The sequence below is a fragment of the Cynocephalus volans genome, chromosome 1, assembly GCF_027409185.1.
Source record: "Cynocephalus volans isolate mCynVol1 chromosome 1, mCynVol1.pri, whole genome shotgun sequence".
NCBI classification, from domain to species: Eukaryota; Metazoa; Chordata; class Mammalia; order Dermoptera; family Cynocephalidae; genus Cynocephalus; species Cynocephalus volans.
This window is the reverse complement of record NC_084460.1, coordinates 263,614,613-263,639,198: the sequence shown is the minus strand read 5'-3', so window position 1 is coordinate 263,639,198 and position 24,586 is coordinate 263,614,613. Positions and strand designations below refer to the sequence as shown.

Sequence of the window (24,586 nt, the reverse complement as noted above, 5' to 3'; positions counted from 1 at the left end):
GCTCAAGCAGAGAAGTGGGAAATAAGGTTGGTAAAATGGGCAGCCCTGGTGAATGAAGGCTATGTGAATCATTGCACTATGTATTCGTACATCAAAACATCAAGTTGTACACCTTTAACGTATGTAATTTTTATTTGTCAATTATGCCTCAGTAAAGCTGGGGGGAAATTAAAAATAGAGTTTGAGAATTATTATTCCAACTGTTGAATTAGGGAGAGGTGGAGACTAGATGGAGGAGTTTTCAGCCTATTGAAAACTTCAGGCAGGAGAAGAGAGCCTGGGGAAGAACCTTGGCTATGCCAATGTAAGGAAAATGTTTATGAGAAATACTGTGGGGAAAGAAGCAATAGATCTCACCAATGTTGAATAATAAATAAAAACACCTTATTGGAGTTACTACAGACAGAGAGCATTTTAAAATGATTTGGAGGAATTTGGGACCATTTGCATGATCTTTTGCAGTTGCCAGAAAAGAGTGAATGAGTAACTAGGAAATAAAAAAATGATACTCAGTTCTGGATGTGATAAATTTCTGTTTGTTCTTAAGACACCCAGGTGATGTCCTGAAATGTTAAGGGTGGAGCTAAAGATGGCCTTCAAAAATAATACTAAATCTACATGCATAAAAACACTATTGTCAGATGGATAAAGTCCAACCTATTTAAACAAACTAATTTTGATTGTGTCCTACTGAAATTACAGAGTGTTTTCCAATGTAATCAGCCAACATTACAACTTCGGGTTAAATAAATAACATATTCATATCACCAGTCATAGGCTCCTAGGGCTGGGTGGGACCTTACCAGATTGCATCTCCTGCCAGTAAACTGGGGCACTGGTTCTGTCATACCTCCCCCAGCATTTATAGCTGTGACTTGGTCAAAGGAGCTCAGTAAAAGTTTATGAAATTAAACATCTCCACTTTCTGACTCTAAAAGTAGGCAACTCTTTCAGTGACAAATTTTCATTTTTAACAACCCAAAAATTGAGATTAATCCTAAATGGAAAAAAAAGTCATATTACTTTTATTTGTGAAACATAATTGCATGACATTAACAGCTTTAAAAGACAGTTACTCTAGGAATATATCCCCTACTTCAGTGGGATATTTTCCTAGACAAAGTGGAAATCCAGAATAGGAAAGTGATACTTATTCTTTCAGGGACCTGAGCCTCCAAAAATCACAGTTCAATAAAGAGAGAAGTCCCTTAGAAATGGTATTCTGATTTCAAGTTAAGTTCCAGGGACAGTTTTGGAAAAACTGTCCTGATGACCACAGAGCCACTGAAATGGCATGGGAGCAAGCAGTCTACTGCCAACAGATCTCTGTGTCTTCAGCCTGGGAAGGAGGCATCAACTCCACCTTCACATTTAGAGCCTTTTCTGCTTGCCTGAGTTATTGATTGATGATGTTCCCATTCTCTCTAGTGCTCTTCTAGTTTCTGTACACTTCCTACCTCCACCCAACATGGGCTTGATATCAGGGAAGTCATCTGGCTTCTGGTGCCCTAAATATCAGACAGGCACTTACATAGCCACATCCCCATTCAGAGTATTAATGGTGGTGGTAGACAGAGGTGCTCTCAAGCAAAATTGTAATTTTTTGCAACCTCACCCTCATCTTATCCAGACTTGGGGAACCCTCCGTCATTATGATCTCTCTCTTTTCCCAGGTAAAAATCTGCTTGCAGAACAGGATCTGTTGAATTCATTCAAAGCTATGAATGAATTACTGATAACCCAATGTGCTATTACTCACAGAGATGTTTTTGCATTTTAAAAAAGATTTTAAAAAATCTTGACACTAAGGAATTCATTGTCATTTTGAGATTTCAAGCACCAGGGAGCAAATAGAAAACACAGGCTTTAAATAAGATGTGTTATGACTGCGGGGGAGGTAAGGTGAGATGTACCCTTTCTGGTCTTCTGAAATTATGCCACATTAACAGGCCCATTCTACTACAAATATATTTGTTTTTTGATTTCTTGATATCAACACAGTTACTATAATAGAATAATAATTGCAATGCTGATATCAAAATGAACTTGTAATACTGAATTTTAAAAACCCTGAGAAGGAAATATTTCCAACTATTAAATGAGGGAGTGTTTGGTAATGAAGGTAGCCATCTCAGGTCATTAAAAAAGGTTAAATTTAGGGGAAAATCTGTGCAGATGAACTCAGGGGCGGTGTTTTCTAGAATATTTTCATTTTATTTTCCCTTAATAAGTAGTATAGTTTGATGCACTCAAGTTGGCTTTCAATAAATATAGGCTACTGGGTTGCCTGATTTGTATCTTTCAATACAGAAATAAGCCAAACATTTGTATCTGTCAAAAAGGATTTCAGGTTTTTTATTGTAAACATATTCTGTATTTTTTTAGTGGTTATAATCTTTCCTTTTGGATGTCATCTATGCAGTGCATTACCATTTTTGAGAAATCCAAACATGTTAAGAAACTTGAGTCTAAGTTGAACCCAAGCTGTTTATTTTGGAACACCTGCCCCATCCCACCCCCAACCCCAGGCAATAAACCCTGGATTTGTTTTTCTACCTTATTCATCCAAATAAGTTTTTATTAATAGTTGGGGGAGGGGGGTAGAGTTAGACTTTGTTTTTATGAAAAGTTTTAAGTTTATGTGGAAAGTAGTGTTCCCGTATACCCTCTCATCCCACCCACACCCCCCAGTTTCCCCTACTGTTTACATTTTGCATTAGTATGGTATTTTTATTACAATTGATAAGCCAATATTGATACACTGTTAATAGCTAAAGTCCATAGTTTACATTAGGGTTCACTTTTTGTGTTACACATTCTATGGGTTTTGACAAGTGTAGAAGGACATGTACCCACTATCACAGTATTATTCAAATAGCTTCGCTGCCTTAAAAATCCTCTGTGCTCCACCTACTCATCTCTCCCTCCCTCCTCTGAGCCCCTGGCAACCACTAACCTTTTTACTGTCTCCATAGTTTGGCTTACTCTGTATGTTTTTAACCAAGAGTATAACACAGGGAACAATTCAGCAAAAGTGGTGTCAGAGAAGTAAAACAAATGAGATTTAATGATTTATCTAAAACACATTCAATTACAGGATGTGAACTACACTATTTTTACCAACAATAGATAGTTCTGTTTATTTTTTTATTCAACTACTATTAATTGATAACATGCTATGTGCCAGCACTGTTTTAGGTCCTAAAGATAACAGTAGCAAGCAGACAAACAGGGTCTCTGCCACCATGGATTACACATCCAAATTGAGGAGTGAAAGAAAAGGACAGAAATTAAACAAAAGGCAAGCAAAATATTTTTTAGTACTGCTAGGTAGGATGATGGAAATAAAACATGGTTATGTGATAGAGTGACAGATGGGGACAGGAGTTTGGGAAGGCTTCTCTGAGGAAATTACATTTGAGCTAAGAATTAAGAGATAAGAAGCAACTATCTGTGCAAGAAAAGAACATTCCAAGCATTGGGGACAGCAAATACAGTGGCCTGGAAATGAGAACACGCTTGCTCTGACTGAAGAAAGAAAAAAAGGCAATGTGGCTGGAGGAAAGTAAGCAAAGGAGATGGTATGGAGGTGAGGCTGCAGAGGCAGGTGAGACTGGAGAGGCAGGTGAGGCAGGTGAGGTTGGAAGAAGCAGTTGAGGTTGGAGAGGCAGATGAGGTTGGAAGAGACATGTGAGGCTAGGAGAAGCAGGTGAGGTTGAACAGGCAAGTGAGGTTGGAGAGTCAGATAAGCCTGGGAGAGACAGGTAAGAATTGGAGAGGCAGATGAGGCTGCAGAGGCAGGTGAGGTAGAAGCGCAGGACCAGATCATAAATGGCCCTATAAAGGCACAATAAGGAATTTCAATTTTATTTTAATGGGAAGCCATTGGAAGATTTTAAGCAGGAAAGTGACATGATCTGATCTGTGTTTTTAAATGATCACTTTGTATCTTAAGAGAGCTCTTTAAGATAAATACTTGAGACTTCTGGTCAAAATGGCAAAATAGACAGTCCCACAGCATCACTCTCTCTCTCACAAATCAACCAATTTACAACTATAAAAAAGCAACAATAGCCAAGCTGGGGCTGCTAGAGCTCAGGAGAAGAGGAGGAGAGACCTATGGAGTTCAAGAAGGCGGGAGAAGACATGAGAGAAAGAAAAAACCTCTCTGGCCATTTCGAGCCCCAGCCACTTTAAGGCTGGAGCTGCTGAGCTCACAAAGCAGGAGCTGGCAAAGGTCACAGCTGTGCCCTTTGGATGAAGTTGCTTGGAGGTGGCAGGGGAAAAGAGGGCCTTGGTGTCCCCCAAGCCAGCAAGACCACTAATAGGGTTCCAGTGGACTCACATAAGAGTGAGGAGCCAGAACAAGTGAAGAGAAGGAGCCACTCAGAGGCTGGTGAGTCATCTCAAGGGACCGGCATACAGCCTGTCCCAAGAGAAGTGTTTGGAGCATGGGCAGTAGGGGAGATGGGCCCACTTGGAGAACACTGGGATACAGCAAGGACAGCTGATCTGCCCCCCAATCAGTGCAGGACCACTCAGAGGAGACTGGTCAGGAATATAGAATTGCTTGGGGTGAAGTTTGATGAAAAGACTCAGGACCAGACCAGAGTTTCTACACAACCCAGGTGCACCAGATCTCATGAGAGCCAGAAGTACCTATAAAGTCAACCATTAAAACCTGAGCTACACAAAAAGTCTTCCCTAGGGAATCAGCAGCAATGAAGCAATTTAGTTCAACCACAGAGCTCAAGTACTGGTCTCCACAGGAAGTTCCCCCATTTTAGAAGTAAGCAAAGGACAACAAATTAGTTCCAACACAGAGTTTAAGTGGTGGGAACAGTAAATAATCCAACACAGAACTGAACAATAAAACAAAGTACCCACAACCAGAGACGAAGTTTGATATTAACTAGTAAAGGTCTCATTTCACAAAAGAATACCCATAACACCTAGAAAGACCAGAAGTCCCCTTTGCTACCAAGCCAGAAAGCAGGAAGGCCAGGGGCCTCAGCCATGCCCCCCAACACCCACAACCAGTCCCGAGGGTGGGGTCCGAGGGCCTTGGCCACACCACCCGACATGCGCAACTACCCCAGCAATGACCACCGAGCCACCGCAGGACATGCCCTGGGCTCTCCCTATCTGGAGTGGTGGGTGACCTCAGTCACGCCCTCCCACTCATGCAACCAGCCCAGAGACAACCACCAAGCCACCACAGGAAGCACTCCAGACTCTCCCGAGCCAGGGTGGTGGGGGGTGAGGCCCTCAGCTACACACCCCTGACATCTGCACCCAGCCCAGCAATGACCAAGCCACTGCTGGAAGGCCCCTTGTCTCCCCTGTGGGAATGAGGAGGGTACCACAGGCCTCAATCCTGCCCCTCCTCCTTCCTCCTTCTTCCATCCCATTTCCTTCCCCTTTCCCCTCTCCCCCTCCCTCCCAACTGCTCTGCAAAAACATCATAGAATGTAAAAAAATAATCAAACTAATAAAATAAATAAATAAATACTAACACACCAAGAGCATTGAAGATGACAACCAATACAGTGCAAATCCTAGAAGTAAAAATGGTGTTTTTACTTTCAAAGCCAATACCATCATTACATGTATCTGTCCCTACCCACCCCACCCCCAAAAAGAAAGTCAATAGTGTTTTCAATCTATTCTGCAGTGTACAGAGTTTATCAATTGGTATAGGGATGTTTACACTCAATTCCCTACAAAATGAAAAATCATTTCCATAGGGAACTGTAAATGTAGAGGAAGTATTTCTGCTTTCTACTACAACCTTTCATTTTAAACTTTGGAAAACCATGCTTTGCCTGAAATTACAAGTTTCATTTAAAAATACAAATGAGAAAAAGCTAATATTCGGATTTGGCTTCAGTAGATAAAACTGAAAAAATAAAACACTATCAGACACTGAGGATGTGAAATGAAAATTGCTCATCCACAGTCTAGGTACTTTTCTGCTTATTGCAGGCCCAGCTCCAGGGAACCAAGCTCCCCCTTCAATGAATGATTTTTCTTTCTTAGCTTAAAAGGGAAGAGAAGGAATAAGTGATATCTACTGTCTGTCTCTATGGCAACAACTACCTTAATTTCACCTCTTAGATGGCAATTATACCTATTCACTGAATAGCTTTCAGTTCCACTTCTATGATGAAAAAATTGATTTCACAAAAAATGAGATACAAATAATAGTGAATTTTGCCTCAGCAACCACGAAGCACAGTTTATAATAGCTACAGTCATTCATAAGCAGAATATGCTTTGTGGGGGGGATTTTCTTTTTCAGTTGTAGGATGTTTATCCCAAATATCTTTCTTCTAGTTGTTCTTTAATGATAAAATTTATTCATTTATTCCTTAGCATGTATTTCTATTCAATTATAAAATTAGTTGGGTTCATTATAAAGAGTTTGACAAATACAGAAAAAGTATAGAAAAAGATACAAAATGATCACTTTGTATCTTAAGAGAGCTCTTTAAGATAAATACTTGAGACTTCTGGTCAAAATGGCAAAATAGACAGTCCCACAGCATGGAAGGGCAGCTAAGTACAAAGAAGAGCATCAATTGGAGAGAATGGGAGGGCAGCAGGAGCCTGGTGAGGACCCTGTGGAACACAAAAACCAAGCAGGGTAGTGTAGAGGAGAAAGAGGCATGTGGCTTCAGCTTCTGCCATGTCTGTCAAACCAGGACCAGCCAGGAGGAATTTTCCCTTGTGGCCGATAGCATCTGGTTGGCTGTGAGCACTTTCCAGTGGCAAACTTCCTCCTGCTCCAACCCCAGCCCACCCCCACCACCAACGCAATTGCCTGTGCTACTGCCTAGTCCCAGAGCTGTGGCCCTTCTCCCCACATAGAAGTTCATCCTGCACAGTGCACCATACATCATGACCCATGTTACCCATGTGGCACCAGGTACCTGCATGTTTCCAGCTGCCTGAGTGGCCCCGGACACCCACATGACCCCAACCACCCAGCTGCCAGCAAGGCCCCATCTGCCTACCTGGCCCCAGCCATTCAGCCACCCATGCAGCCCCACCAACCCCCCTAGGCCCAGCCATTTAGCTGCTCTTGCAGCTGCAACTGCCCAGCCACTCACATGACCCCAACCACCCAGCCACCCATACAGACCCACACACCTGCATGAGCCCTGAAATCTACCTGCCTACACAGCACCCCCCCAACCTGTGTGGGCCCCACCATCAAGGTGCCCATGCAGTCCCAGCTGCCCTGGCTGCCCATGTGGCCCCAGACATCCAGCCATGCATGCAGCCCCAGCCATAGACATAGCTGCCAGCATCCCCTGGCAGTAGTTCTGATAGACTCCAGAACTACTGAGTCTGCCCAGAACAGCTGAGTCTATCCATAACTACTGAAACTACTAAGTTTACCTAGAACAAATACTAAAACACCCCACCCATTGGGCAATATATAACAAGTCTACAGGAGGGAGTCTCTCCTCAAAAGCCACCTCAGAGTAACAGAAGAAGCAAACACCAGATGACTAGGCAGGAATGTAGGGATACTAGAAATATGAAAAAAAAAAAGTGAGAAAATATGACACCACCAAAGGAACACTATAATTCTCAAATACCAGACCCCCATAAAACAGGAAATCCTTGGTATGTCTGAAACGGAACTCTGAGTAACAATCTTAAAGAAACTCAGTGAGATATAAGAAGACTCAGACAACACACACACAAAATGAGAAAATCAATCCAGTAAATGAAAGGAGAAACTTACAAAGAGATAAATACCATAAAAAAGAATGTAGCAGAACTCCTGGAACTGAAAGACTTATTCAACGAAATAAAAACTACAATTAAGAGCATAAGCAGCAGGCTAGAGTGAACAGAAGAAAGAATTTCTAATCTTGAAGCTAGCCTTTTTGAAATAACCCAAGCAGACAAAAAAAGAAAAAGAAAAAATAATTTAAATAAAAATGGATAATATCTAGAGAGATAGCTAACCATCTTAAGTGCACAAACATCCAAATCACAGGTATCCCAGAAGGGGAGGAGAAAGGAAATGGCATTGAAAACATACTCAATAAAATAATGGTGGAAAACTCCCCAGATATTGGTAGAGAAACAGACTTCCAGATCAAAGTGGCTCAAATGTCCCCAAACAGATTCAATTCAAAAAGCTCCTCTCTTAGGCACATTGTAGACAAACTGTCAAAAGTCAAAGACAAAGAGAAAATCCTAAAAACAGAAAGAGAAAAGCATCAAGTCACCTATAAGGGAGTCTCCATCAGAATAACAGCAGACTTCTTAGTAGAAACTGTACAGGCCAGAAGGGAATGGGATGATACATTCAAATTACTAAAAGAAAAAAACTACCAGCCAAAAATACTATACCCAGCAAGGCTATCCTTCAGAAATGAAGGGGAAACAGTGCATTTCCCAGACAAATAAGCTGTGGAAGTACACCAGAACATGACCAGTTCTACAAGAAATCCTTAAGGGAGTCCTGCAGCTGGAACCCAAAAAGCAATAATCACCACCAAGAATATGCAATATATACAAACAAAAAAGAGAGAGAAATTATACCATACCACCTCAAAAAAACAATGAACACTGGAGATGAACAATTAAAGAGAAAGAAAGGAACAAAACATAGTTAAATCAACTATAAGAAAAGCAATTAAATGTCAGAAGTAAGACAATACCTTTCAATAACAACTCTAAATGTAAAAGGATTAAATTCTCCATTCAAAAAATACAGACTGACTAGATTAAAAAACTAGACCCAACTATATGCTGTCTATAAGAGACTCACCTCATCTGTAAAGACACACAGACTAAAAGTGAAGGAATAGAAAAAAAAAAATTTCCACACAAATGGAAATCAAAAACAAGAAGTAATAGCTATTCTTATATCAGATATAATAGACTTTAAACCAAAAACTATAAAAAGAGACAAAGAAGTCTACTATATGATAATAAAGGGATCTATCCAGCAAGAATACATAACAATCACAAACATACATGCACCAAACACCAGAGTACCCAGATACATGAAGCAAACATGATTAGATCTAAAGAAAGATAGACTCCAATATGATAATTATTGGGAACCTGAACACACCTCTCTCAACATTGGACAGATCATCTAGGCAACAAATCAACAGGGAAACACAGGATTTAAACTACACTTGAGATCAATTGGACTTGGCAGATGTCTACAGAATGTTTCATCCAACAACTACAGAATACATATTCTTCTCATCAGCACATGGAACATTCTCCAGGATAGACCACATATTAGGTCACAAAGCAAGTCTCTATAAGTCTTAAAATACTGAAAACTTTTAAAGTATCTTTTCAGACCACAACAATTAAAACTAGAAATCAATAACAAGTGAAACTCTGGAAACTATACAAATACATGGAAATTAAACAACATGCCCCTGAACAACCCATAGGTCCAAAGAGAAATTAAACAGAAATTTCTTGAAGCCAATGAAAATAAAGACACATTGATGGAGTTTGGATGTGTTGTCCCCTCCAAAACTCATGTGGAAATTTGATCCCCAGTGTGACAGTCTTGGGAAATGATTGAGTCATGGGGGTGGATCCCTCATGAATGGATTAATGCTTTCCCTGGGGGAGGGGCGATTAATGAGTGAGTTCTTGCTCTATTAGTTCTTGTGAGAGCTGGTTGTTTAATAGACCCTGGCACCTCCTCTCTGTCCTCTCTTGCTTCCTCTCTTGCTTTCCTCTCACTATGTGATCTGCTTGTATCTGCCAGCTGCCTGCTTCTTCCTGCCATGAATAGAAGCAGCCTGAGGCCCATGCCAGATGCAACTGTCCCAGAATCACAAGCCAAATGAACCTTTGTTCTCTATAAATTACCCTGTCTCAGGTATTTCTGTTATAGCAACACAAAACGGACTAATACACATATCATAACAAAACCCATGAGATACAGCAAAAGCAGTATTAAGAGAAAAGTTTATTGCAATAAATGCTTACATCAAAAGAATAGAAAGATTTCAAATACACAACCTAACACTACACTTCAAAGAACCAGAAAAACAAGACTAATCTAATCCCAAAAAAATTAGTAGAAGGAAGGAAATAAAGATCAAAGCAGAACTAAATGAAATAGAGACCAAAAAAAAAAAAAAAGATCAATGAAACAAAATGTGGGTGTTCTGAGAGGCAAACAGAATAGACAAACCATTAGCTAGAGTAACCAAAAAGAGCAGAGAGAGGACCCAAATAACAAAAATCAGAAATGAGAAAGAAGACATTACAACTGATTCCACAGAAATACAATCACCAGAGACTATTATAAACAACTATATGCCAATAAACTTGAAAACCTGGAGGAAACAGATAAATTTCTGGACACATACAAACTACCAAGATAGAACCAGAAATCCTGAACAGACCAATAAAGAGCAATAAGATTGAAGCAGTAATCAGCAGTCTCCCAACTAAAAAAAGCCCAGGACTGGATGGGTTTACTGCTGAATTCTACCAAACATTTAAAGAGGAATTAACACCAATTATTTTCCAACTATTCAAAAAAACTGAAACAGAGGCCATTCTCCCAAACTCATTTTATGAGGCCAGCATCACCAATGCCTAAACCAGACAAAGATACAGCAACAACAAAAAAATACAAGCCAATGTCTTTAATGAACATAGATGCAAAAATCCTCTTTAGATGCTAATAATAAAAAAAAATTTTTTTTAATCCTCAACAAAATATTACCAAACAGAATTCAGCAACAAATCAAAAAAATTATATACCACAATCAAGTGGGATTCATCCCAAGGATGCAAAGATGGTTCAACATATTCAAGTCAATAAATGTGATACACCACATCAACAAAATCAAGGACAAAAACCATATGATTATCTCAATAGATGCAGAAAAATCATTTGACAAAATCTGACATCCTTTCATGATAAAGACTCACGGCAAATTTGGTATAGAAGAAAAGTGTCTCAACACAATAAAACAAACCCACTGCAAATATCCTGAATGGGGAAAAGCTTTCAGAACAAGGACAAGACAAGAATGCTCACTGTCACCACTCCTATTTAACATAGTATTTGAAGTACTGGCCAGAGCAATCAGGCAAGAGAAAGAAATAAAGGGCATCCAGATTGGAAAACACAAAGTCAAATTGTCCCTGTTTGCAGATGATATGATCCTATATATAGAAAAGCCTAAAGACTCTACAAAAAACACTGTTAGAGTTGGTAAACAATATCAGTAAAGTTTCAGGAAACAAAACCAACATGCAAAAATCAGTAGCACTGTTATACTCCAACAAACCAGCAGAAAAAGAAATCAAGAAAGCAAGCCCATTTAAAATAGTCACCAAAAAAATCAAATACCTAGGAATAAATTTAATCAAGAAGGTAAAAAATCTCTACAATGAGAACTACAAATCACCACTGAAAAAAATTAAACACAAAAAGATGGAAAGACATTCCGTGCCCTTGGATCAGAAGAACTAATGTTGTGAAAATGTCCATGTACCCAAAGCGATCTCCAGATTCAATGCAATCCCCATCAAAATACCAATGGCATCTTCACAAAAACAGAAAAAATAATCCTAACATTCATATGGAACAGCAAAAATCCCTGAACAGCCAAAGCAATCCCAAGCAAAAACAAATAAATCCAGAGGCATAACACTACCTGACCTCAAATTATATGGCATGGTACTGGCATAAAAACAGACACTCAGACCAACGGAACAGAATACAGAACCCAGAAATCAACCTACAAATTTACAGCCAACTGATCTTCAACAAAGGTGCCAGGAACATACAATCGGGAAAAGACTGCATCTTCAATAAATGGTGCTGGGAAAACTGGACATTCATATGTAGAACAATGAAACTAGAGCTGTACCTCTCACCATATACCAAATCAACTCCAAATGGATGAAAGACTTAAATATAAGACCTGAAACTATAAAACTTGTAGAAGAAAGCATACAGGAAACAGTTCAGGAAGTAAGAATGGGCAAAGACTTTATTTTTATTTTTTATTTTTATTTTTTTTGGCGTTTTTTCGTGACCGGCACTCAGCCAGTGAGTGCACCAGTCATTCCTATATAGGATCCGAACCCGCAGCGGGAGCGTTGCCGCGCTCCCAGCGCAGCACTCTACCGAGTGCACCATGGGCTCGGCCCTGGGCAAAGACTTTATGAATAAGACCTCCAAAGCACAGGGAACAAAAGGAAAAGTAAACAAATGGGATTGTATCAAACCAAAAAGCTTATGCACAGCAAAAGAAACAATTAACAGAGTGAAAAGGCAACCTACAGAATGGGAGAAAATATTTGTAGACTATGCATCCAACAAGGCATTAACATCCAAAATATACACGGTACTTAAACAACCTAACAGTACAAAAACAAGTAATCCAATTGGGCAATGGAGGTGAACATACATTTCTCAAAGGAAGATATAAAAATGGCTAACAGACACATGAAAAAACGCTCAATATCACTAAGCATCAGGGAAATTCAAATCAAAACCACATTGAGATACCATGTCACCCCAGTTAGACAGGCCATTATCAAAAATACAGGAAATAACAAATGCTGGTAAGGATGCAGAGAAAGGGGGATCCTCCTATACTGTTGGTGGGACTGTAAATTAGTGCAGCCATTACGGAAAACAGTACGGAGGTTCCTCAAACAACTATAGATAGAACTGCCATATGACCCAGCAATCCCACTGCTGGGTGTATACCCATAGGAACGTATATCATCCTGTCAAAGGGATACCCGCACTCTCAAGTTTATCGCAGCCCTATTACAGTAGCCAAGAGTTAAAACCAACCTAAATGTCCATTGACAGATGACTGTATAAGGAAAATATGGTGTGTATACTCAATGGAATACTGCTCTGCCATAAAAATGAATGAAATTCTGCCATTTGCAGTAACATGGATGAACTTAGAGAAATTATGCTATGTGAAATAAGCAAGGCACAGAAAGAGAAATACTACATGTTCTCACTTGTAACTGGGAACTAAAATAAATAAGTAATTAAGAAAGAGAAAGAAAGGAGAGAGAGAGAGAGAGAGGAAGGGAGGGAGGGGGAGAGGGAGAGGGAGAGGGAGGGAGGAAGGAAGGAAGGAAGGAAGGAAGAAACAGCAATCACAATAATACGCTGAACTTTCAAAAGGAGAGAATAGAACTGAGATTACCAAAGTGGGAAATGGGGAGAGGGAGGAGCGATTAGCAAGAAATTCATAAAAGGCCACAAAAAACGATGACATTGTGTAATGTTGAATATACTAATTACCCTGATTTGAACATCACCAATTACACAGTTATTGATGTTCATGCAACACAGTACCCAACAGATATGTACAATCATTTCAATTTTTAAAAAATTCTATTGTGTGTATTTTTGTAACCAGACATTTTCACAAACCATATTATGAGGAATTCTCCATATCAGTAAATATTTTTCTAACACATGATTTTAATGGCTTCAAAAAAGCCCATAATATGGATCACTATATTTTATTCAATTAATTCTTCTTTGTTGGCATTATTAAACATAAATGTTTATGTTATGTCTCTATTGGCTTAGAATAAATCCAAGGAAAGCAAATATATAGATCAAATAAACATTTTAAAATATATTGCCAAGTTTTTCTCCAAAAAAAAAATTATATCAATTTATTTTCCCACTAGAGGCATATGGAAGAGAGTATCCATTTCCTTAAATTCTTGACCAGAGGTACTATTTTTAAAAAGAAAAAGAAGTGCTGATTTGGTTGAGAAGGAAGTATCTTACAACATTTCTTTAGTTTCTCTAATGAAAAACTTATTTTAAGGTTAAGTACGTTTCCACACTTTCATTGCTTGTTTTGGGGGGGTTGGTGGAGCTCGCATGAATTCCTATTCATCTCAGTAGCAAGGACTGTTTGTTGTTCCCTAGCATCCATTCTCCCCTATTTACTAGCAACAAAAGGGACAATTGTTAGCATATAGCCCCCGGAATTGTCAGTTCCCATTCTCCTTTGCAACTAAGTGTGGCTGTGTGTCAACTCCAGACCCATAAAATATAGGGAAAAGTGATCTATGCTATTTCAGAGAAGTGTCCTTAAAGGAGGAAGAATGTCCTTCTTCTACTCTTTACCATCTCTGATGGTTAGAATGAGGATACTATGGTTGAAACTTCAGCAGCCATTTCGGACTATGAGGATAAAGTCCACAGTCTGGGGATAGTGGAGAACAGAACTAGAGAGAGCCTGAGTTCCTAAGAACTTTGCAGAAGTGTCACCCTGGATGACTGATCTTCATATTTTTATGTGAAAGAATAAAATTTTGTTTTTAAACAATGATTAGGTTGAATTTTTTTGGTTGCATCCAGCTGAACTTAGTCTTGATTGATATAAGATTTGTCCCCACCTTTTTGTTTCCTACTGATTTTTAAGGGCTCTTTCTATTTTAAGGATATTTACGATTTATGTGGCATATATCCTATAAATTTTTCCAAGTTTGTCCTTTGCTCCTTAATTTTGTTTACAGAATTATGATGTGCAAAAATATAGTTATTCTTAAATCAAATTACTATACAAATTCCATTATATATATTCAGAAAAATCAGACAACGATATTAGCTTAGAAATCTAGATTCCAGAGAAATCTTTTGTTCCATCCATCATAAGGTAGCTTTGAGACAAAGTTTACTTCCTATAGGTATACAATTAAATGGTTAAATTGGAATCTAAAGTCAAGTAGATGATGAGGGTATATATTTTTGAGGATTTGTTCAGTAATTCATTGTTTGCTAAAGCAGAGATTTTCCATTTGTAATCTGTGGAGCTCCAGGTTCAAGGCATTGCCTCAGAGGTCTCCACGAGGACATAGTGGAAGCCAAGTGGGCTGGCTCTGCCTGCTACCTCCAATTCATGCTGCAAAGGCAGTCACCCTGTGTTAGCCACTGGAGTTCCACAAAAGGGTCCATGCCATGAATGATTTCCCACACACCCAGATAAGAAATATGGAGTCACAATTTCCTACCAGATCATAGGCAGCCAGCATCTTTTTCTGCACATCTGGAATTGTACCCAAAGGCTCCAGGTAAGGAAAGCTGTCTTTCATCACAAGAGAGACTGAGGGAGTATTGTCACTGGTGATGAGCCGAGAGGACAAGGTCAACAGGGACTGCTTCAGACTGGCAATTGGAGGAAGTCCACACAGTTCCTTAACAGACACTATGGCATTCTATGAGGAAGAAAACACGGAATCACACTTCTGACCACACAACACATCTCCCCTAGTACTCCCAGATCTACACAAAATTAGCAAACTGGATTATAATCAACCAAAAATGTTGTCACATGCATGGAGATAGCACAGAGAGCTAATTCACATCACATACACTTCATCTTTCTCAATTTTCAGCAACCACCACAAACATGACACAAAAGCAAAGCAGATTGTGACCCAAGGCTACACAGTGCTTTTCAAAGCAGAGCACTGGAATATTCACACAAATTAGCACTGGCTGGTCATGAATACCTTACTTGATTTGTATCATAATGATAAGGAAAACATAAAGTCAATGGCTATATATTGGAGAGTATCTCCTTTGGTCTTTTCCCCTCAAGGTAGCAGGCTGCTATTGCTCCCACTAACCATCAGTGGCATTCCTTTGTCATCCCATCAGAAATGCACCTAACAGACACACACACTGAAATCACATTTCATGGACAGCTACATCTGTCCACATTACAGTGTTTTTTAAAAAGTTCATTTGAAATAGGAATTATGACCACCTGCATTTTATTAACACTGAATAGTACCTAACCTATTATGTGTCATGAATTTAGTGACAATGATGGTATGCATTTTTCTACTCATTAGGTTCCAAATAATCCTTAACCCAAAAGACTTTATGTTAAGATAATATAAATTATCAGCACTACCTACAAAAACTATAATCAACTCTCCTTGATATGTATTTTAAACATATAAAATAAATAAAGATATTACATAGAAATATATATAATCTACTTCTAATATAAAAGTTAGGTATAGAAATGATTTATACCTAATTTGATATAGGGATTTATAATAGTACTAGAATTATGTCAGAAAAAGTCATATAGAAGATGCTGATATTTGGAGCCTATTTTTAAAATGATGTCTACGGTAACCCCCCTCAAATATTTATACTTATTTGTAATACTATTTTACACCATTTTCGTTATTTAAAATTGATTTTAAGCCTATCCCAGAATTTCTCTGTGAGGTAGTGTAAAAATAAAGTTTTCATTAAGTCATGGGTTTGCCATTCTGCACCATCTGAATGATAATAGGTTTTGGTATTAGGCAATCCTGGATTTAAAGCCTAACATTGCTATTTATTAACTACAATATTTGGGAAATTACTTAACCTCTTTAAATTTATTTTCTATCTTTGAAAGTAGGGATTTTTTTTTTTTTGGTGAAAATTACTATAAAAATATTAGCTAAAGGAATAAATAAAGTGCATTAAATGATACTCACTTTGCACATGGCAAGTACTTAGTAAATATTTGTTGTTTAACTACTTCTCAATAACACTAGCCTAGAATAAGTACTCATATATTAAGCAGAACTGAAAAAAAAAGTTTGCAGTTCTCTCTGATTATAAGCATTAACGAAGGGAAGGAAACGAACAGTGAATTTCTATATGTTAAAGCTAGGCAATTTCCATACATAATCCTCATAATAATCCTATGATGTAAGTATTACTATTTTTCCTACCTTATGTGGAGGAAACTGATGATCAGAGACCTGAAATAATTTGCTCCGGATTGCATGGAAATAGATTTAATCCAGACTCCATGTTCTTTTCATTAAACCACATTTCTTTTTTTTTGTCGTTTTTTTTTTTTTTGTGACCGGCACTCAGCCAGTGAGTGCACCGGTCAGTCCTATATAGGATCCGAACCCGCGGCGGGAGTGTCGCCGCGCTGCCAGCGCAGCACTCTACCAAGTGCACCACGGGCTCGGCCCTAAACCACATTTCTAAATAGTGGTTTTTTTTGAAAGCTAAATAGTTTCAACAAGTTTAAGTGCTAAATTATTTCACTTTGTTTTTTCTTGTGGGGAGTAGTTTAGTATTGTTGTTGGTATACATTACAACTAAAAAAACAATCTAATAAGCATTGCATTTGCTTTATATGGACTTCAAATTTTCTTCCATGTTCGTATCTGCAAATAATTTACAAACATACTTGCAATTAGTATCTGTGTTTATATTTCTATATTACACACATATAATATTTTATATTCTACTTTTTAAAACATTATTCCATATAAACATTCCCACCTAGCAATTAGATTACATACTCAAGATATTTAATGTAGATACAGCGTGTTGCAACATTGATACTCCATTAACTGGCTTAGCTTAACACAGCATTCACAATTAGAAACAAACAATATATCTGCTTCATCACAGGCAATACTGAACTTAATCCAGTGGTACACAGTCGTACATACAACCTTTCTAATGATGTTTTGCAAATCAGATTATTAACAAAACACAACATTCACTGGTAAGAGAAGGGTAGGAATAAGTAGAGGTAGGGGAGGAGAGGGTGGGATATTTTCCTACCTGCATATTTTCTCTCATATCTATGGCTTCTCGTAAGGGATGGACTGCTATTTTAAAGATGTCATCTATGGTTTTAAGACCGATATTCCTGAGCATGGTATATTCCCGAACTTTCTTTCCCATTCTCACTGAAAGGCTGCGCTTCTGTGCCTTCCCTCCTCCACTTCGATTAGTTATTGCTATGTGGACAAAAAGGGTCACATGCTCCATGATGTCACCCACAAAGGAGCGCAGGGGAACATGCCGATATCCAGGCTGCAAACATTCAAATGGTATTGTATATTGCCCTATAAACTCATCCCCAATGTAGTCATCATCAAGAACGACGAAACGGATCATGGCCAGCTCAGGTAGGTTTACTTGAAACTCAAAAGTTTCATCAAAAATGGGATTATCACTGTTTTGTTGCACAGTTTTAGTTCTTTGTTCTGAGCAGTCCGCTGGAATTCCATGTATCTCTATACAAACATAGGGATCTATGACATCCCCTTTGGCACAAGCTCCCTTGGGCTTTGGGAAATTCTGACCACTGATGATCTTGATATGAAGAGCTAGAGGAGACACTCCAGGTACAATGCCCTTCGTATTTGCGCTGAAGTAAGAAACTTCATCTCGCATGATGGACGGTCTCAGAACATAACCACATCCTCCATTTTGAAGAAACCAGCCTGTGTGAAGGTCCATCATTGGACCTGGAGTCTGAAAATTCATTGCCACAATCTGACAGCCACAATTCCAATAGTCCTGTGGATTCAAGTTACTGGAATCGATCCTCATGGCACTTGGATAGATTCTTGATAAGAACTTTTTATTATAATTTACAAAATCCTCTGGGTATTCATTTGCAATCCGGCTGGCCTCTGTTTCACTAAATGAACAAATTTCCCAATAGTTTTGGCTTTTCATAGACAGTTCAAAATCCCTGTACTGAACGGATTTACAAATAGTTACCAAATCCGAGAGCTCCTTACAGAGCCAGATTTGTTTCTGCTCACCATTGTAATCTACTGACATCCTTCGAGACATTTCAGCTTCTTCATCTTCATCTGTTACTTCTCCTTCTAACACATCTGAATCAGAAGGCAATTTCTTTCCTTTCACAATGATCATTCTTTTTAATCTTTCTGGTGATGGGAGGTAGGATTCTGATGGCAAAGGTGCTTCAGTATAGAGTTTATTGCCAAAGACTTTTTTCATCTGTTGAACCATTACCTTCTGCTGTGGTAAGGAGCAGTGATTCCCCAAGCAAAGAATGAGTGGGTATTCAGAAGCAACAAAGGCAAATTTATGTATCACCTCTATGACACTTCTAAAGGAAACATGTGCTGTCGTGTTATTTCGATTACAAAGGATTGGTTCATTGTCTGAACCATCACTTACATCAAGTTCAATGCTTCGACAGCCCATTTTCAAAGCTCTAACATACCCGTTGATATCAGCTGGTCCTCTGAACTGGTCTTCTATCAGATATGTGTTATGAGAGGCATTGATATAGTAGTGAGATAATGGCTGGGTCATATCTTGGGCAACCTTCTTTTGCTCAGGATCAAAAATGTCACATTCTGGTGACAATAAATACTGGGTAAAGCCATCAATTGCAAGAAACCCTTTCTGACGTCCTTCTTCAGAAAGTTCATATCTCCTAATGATGTCTAAGCACATATCCTCAGTGATGTGGGCAACTCCTTGCTCAGCTTCTAAAAACAGCATGAGGTCATTGGCATCCAAATATTCTTTGTTTTTAGATATCTGTACAAGTAAGAAATACACTTCTGGCCTGGTACAAAGTTCACAAAAAGCTTCACAAAATTCCTCTTCTGTCACTCGGGTGGTTAGTTTTTCTTTGCTCTTCTGGATTTCTTTAAACTTTAACCTGATCTTGGATTCCTTCAGGGTAGGGTTGAGTTGTTTTATTAACTGTACAGAGGTATCTTCCAACATAATCCCATTCCCATCGATATCTGCTGCTTCGAACACTGTTTTCAACCACATGAACCTTGGTGTGTTCTGGTTGCCCTCCACAAAATCAAGGGGTTGCTTACTGCGAGAAACCAGATACCTTAACCCAGACACCCAGATGTTTGCTACGTCTGCTGAATTGGCAACTAGGTCCAGAGACTCATAGTTTTCCCCATGGAGGATGGAAAAGGCACAGTCCTCACAGATCTGGTCAGCAAGGCCATTATTTCTAAATGTTTCTGTGTTCTTTCCCAGTCTGATCTCTTTTATGGCAGAAATATCAAGCTTAGCTTTCTCAAGGTCTTTCTTGGAAGGTTCCCAGCGAAGAGCTTGGAGGTCTGTGTCCAGAGTAAAAAAACGGTTGTAAATGCGAGAATTTGGCCGAACTTTCTTCAGTTCACAGCCAGCTTGCATGAAGCTGATACAGTCATTTGCACTGCTGATTTTCTTTTCTGATGGCATGCTGCTGAAAGACACAGTTTTCTTTCTTCCACCACATTTTTGGTTTGAAGGATCCTGTAAAACAATTTGAAAAGAATGAATCAATTTCCTTTAGAAAATAGACAAATTCAGTAATACTCCATGAACTCCTCCAACTTCACTCAGATATTGTGATTATTTGAACAGAGGCTAGCCTAAAATTTATCTTTTCACTGTTTCAGAAAAGAGAAACTGCTAAGAAAAATTGTTATTAGATTCAGAAAAATACTTATCTTTCAAATGCCTGTGTCCTTTGAAATGAAATATTTGAAGTATGAAGTATCAAGTATTTGGTAAAATCACTCTTATTTGTTCTCATTAAAGCAGATTTCTTAAGAACCTCTACCTGCTGACACTGACTGCCTAGTTCAACTTCCCATAGATATGTGAAAGAAAGAATGCTGAATTTCTTTAAAAAGTTCTCCTCATCTACACTTTGCAACAGATTAAAGACGTCTCTCTTAAGGCTAGCCCAAATAAAAGATTTTTACCATAACGTTATTTATATCCAGCTCAACTAAAAAATCATCTTTTCCCCTTCTAACTACTTTGAAGTGTCTTGAAAGTCAGATTGAGAGCTATCAATAGACAATGACTCTCATTTGACCAAATTTTCAGACTGAGATAACGATTTAAGTGAACATTATGGAAATTCATGCCTGCATTTCAGTATAATGCTATTACTTGGCACAGCTTAGAACCAAACAAAATGAATGGTTCCACTAACTTTCAAGGTTCTTCCAATGTAAGTTAAATTCCAAAGGCTTTTGCCAGAAGATTTCACAGGGAACACTTGCACCTTGTATATGCCCCCATTTCTGGAAGTCTCCTTGGATCTTAGCTTCACAGAATCCCAGCCTCCTCAGCCCACTTCATTCTTCCCTGACCAACAGTGCCAACAGAGAATCTAGCTTCATCCATCCAGATCAGTATATTTTAAGCAGGTTTATTATTTCTTATAGCTGTTTCCTTCCTGAGTATATCTAGACCTTCTTACATATTGTTCTTCCTAAAATACAGGTCCAGACCTCTGAATACTCATAAGATGACGAATTTCATCTCAATCTTGCATTGTCCACTGTGTCTGTCACTCCCAATTCATTTATATTGAACATCTGACAAATGCCACTTAAAACTGGATATTTCTTCATACTGTCCTCTGTTTATACCATAGATTAAAATTCATAATGCTCCCAAAAACATCAATTTAGATAATTTCACCAGTAATAAATTTCCCAAAGTCACCTTAATGCATGTTTATAATGCCTGATTTTATAAGCATACCAAAAAGGCAGCAAAATGTAGCATGCATATGCATAGGGCATTGTGCTTAGGACAAAAATAACTAGTCTCCAGGTGTGATCATTGACTCACTAGATGTATGACCTTGGGTAAGTAATGTAACCTCTCTGAATCTCAATTTCTGATATATATATATATATATATATATATATATATATTCTATATAATATAGTGTTATTGTGAGACTGGAAAGAGAAAATGTGAAGTGACCATTCTTGGTAAAGTGTGTTTGTAAGGTTATCTGTAAACTGTAAGTGCTTGTAAGGAAAAGGAACATTTCCTCATAAACCCAGTCACTGCAGGACTGGAGGTAGGCACTGACCAGGATATTAGCAGTTATCAAGAAATTAGTTCATTTCTGATTTCTGAATATTTAAGACAAATCTTCAGTGACAAATTGAAAACATTTGTAAAACAACCACATGATATTACTCTTTTAAACACTGAAAAGTATAATCAAGGTAGTCTAGGCCACATCCTTCACTGGCATTCCTCTTAAACAGGGTAGAATCTCTTCTCTGGGGCCTCACTTAATTGGTCTGCCTATCCTATGATTTGGGAAAAACAGAATGATTTATTATTCAATTGACTACAACCCTGCCTGTGAAAGGGAAACAACAGTTACTTTAGTTATGGGATGTCAGCAGGATGACTCATCAACAGCTATATAGCAAATCTTCGAGTGACAAAGATATAAATTACCCAATTTAGATTACAGAATATTGCCTTTTCGTGCCCTGGCATTTAACAACTTAGCTCCTGCTTTTCCAGAGAGTTGCTATTTTTAATTATCCCATAGTGGTCAATATCCTCATTCTTAAGTTAAAAATAATTATAACTCTTCAGCTGTTTACATGCAAGATGCTCTATTAGAACACATTTAAGTTTGTCACAATCCACATGCTCAGAAATATCAGATGTTTGTGTATATTTTTCCATGCCATCAATGCAGATACTTAACGGAACTGCTGAGATGGGATTAATCTATCAAGTGAAAGAAAGAGGGAAACTGTGAATTGTGACAGTGAATTAGACTGTGACTCAGCTTTTAAAGCTAACCATTTGACTTGCCTTTTAAGCTAATGAAAGCTTGCATTTTAAAAATTATTTTTATATAAGCAGATCATGTTCCAAATAGGATTATTGTCAGAGTTATAAAACCTCTAATAGTCCTAACAAACCTTAAATGGAAAATTAGTGTGCCTCTAAATGCATGCATGTACGTGGTCCCTATGCCCTATGCATGGTATTTCTCCAGCCTACTCCACAGTCTAACTCTCCACCCAACTTGCGCCACTGTTTATTTATGAGAACAAAACTACTGCTGTCAGAATAGCTTGCTCTTATGTCTTTCTTCTTTACAATACTTCCTTAAATCAAGACTTTCCTTCCTACTAATATAAGCCTTCAAGAGATAAATGTTTTATATCTAGCCTACAAAAGAATCCACCTGTCCCATAATGCTTATTTCTTTCTTTGACCTGCAATTCCTACATTATTATAAAACTTATCCCAAAATGTCATAAAACTTGGAATCAGTGAAAAAGATGATTCTTAGGTTGTCATCTTACAAGGACAAAATCTAAAGTTACTACAAGCTCCCAAATGAGCTCAAAATTGGCCAGAGCATGTGTGAACAAATAATTAGCTTGTCTGCTGATGACTAGAGCCAAGATTATATTCAAATTATGCTGGAAAAGATTCAAGGGTCTGATATTTCTCTAGTTCTGCAATAGAAAATGTCTGGAATCAGAGAGTAGTCAGGCTGTTTTTTCAATGATTATGTTATGCATTGGCTCTGAGAGGTTGGAAGGAGGGGAGATGGAAAAGGGGTTTCAGCAGACAGGGAGAACGGAAGACTCCAGACCTCTTTCTGATCTTCTTCACCACCATCACCTCTTTGCCAGAGCCCTATACCCCCACATCTATATTCACCTCAAGATCTTAGCAGATTGGTGGTGGGGAAAGGAGGACAGTTAAGGTAAACAGACTGAAAAAAAGTTGAAGTGTTGGTTATAGAATTTCCTTGTTGATAAATACAAAGAAAAATTATGATGGAATGAGAGCAAATCCATTGCATTTATCTATATATTGGGAAGAAAAGTACCTTGGGCACTTTGCAGGAGAAACCAGGTTCATTATCAGTTCAGATGTGTGCTTATCAATTTCTAGCTCATTAGATAATTGAATTGACTCCAATGACCATAACATCTTTCTAGGATATTTTTATAAAGTATGAGGATTGGGGGTTTATTTCAAAGCTAATTGTCCTCACTGAGAAATGAAGGCAAGATGCTGAAGTACCAACTCCCAGCCTACCCCAAAAGTTTCTCTTAGAGCAGCTTACAACAAAAAAGTTTACATTTATCAGGATAAGTAACACATTGTGATCTCTCTGTCGCCTAAATTAAAGCTTGGCTGCATGTTCTAGTGGAAGATAAGTAGTAGTGAGACATCGAGCTCACTAGAAGAATAGAATCCTTTTTATTTTCTAACATTCTATGCTTCAGTTTCCAAATTATTATTTCCCAAGAAGGGATCACATTTAAATAAGTTGAATAATAAAACAAATAAACCAAATTGGGTTCATATGTTCCCTGAAAATCTCTAGATCATAATTCACATTTTCGATCTACTATCTTCTTATATTAATCAATACTTTATAAAGGATTTAGTCATCAGAATTGAGAAAAGTCTCAGAAACTAGTAAAGCAGTAGACAAATATTTCATTTTGTTGTTAAAACAATACAAGACATCGATTTATCTATGAGGACTGTTTCTAATATACTCAGATCAGAAAAATAATTTCTATTTAATATGCTACAAGGGCTGATTTCTAATCTCAGGAATTATTTCAAAATACTAGGGGAAAATGGCCAAATATTGTTTTAATTTTTTTATTTTTTCATTATTTTCTACAGCATTGTTACTTATCTATTGCTAGAAATCATGATTGGTAGATCATGATTAAATGAGACTTCTATACAACAGTAAAAGATTTTCTGCTCCCTAAACGTATTTTATTAAACTAAAATTGGGGGTAAAAAAAGTTCGCATAAGCCAAATTAATAAACCTGTTTCCATAAATTCCCATTGACATTTGCTCTCTCTGAGCCCAACAAGGTTGGATATACTGCAAGTTCTTCAACAAAAGCTCAATGAACAAAATCATTTTTCCTCACAACACATCGATAAGCCCCAGAGAAACTCTGCTTACTCAATGC

General features: G+C 38.1%; 1 protein-coding gene across 3 annotated transcripts in view; it reads right to left on the bottom strand.

The window, feature by feature from the left end:
* The window catches only part of PLCL1 (phospholipase C like 1 (inactive)), a 394,267-nt gene that overhangs the window by 49,395 nt on the left and 320,286 nt on the right, over positions 1 to 24,586 (bottom strand). For all 3 annotated transcript variants that reach the window (XM_063097128.1, XM_063097133.1, XM_063097122.1), the window contains 2 exons: positions 17,621 to 20,095; positions 15,034 to 15,237 (listed from right to left, as the gene is read on the bottom strand). In XM_063097128.1, coding sequence (XP_062953198.1) covers positions 15,034 to 15,237; positions 17,621 to 20,095 — 2,679 coding nt within the window. The remainder of the gene's footprint in view (positions 1 to 15,033; positions 15,238 to 17,620; positions 20,096 to 24,586) is intronic.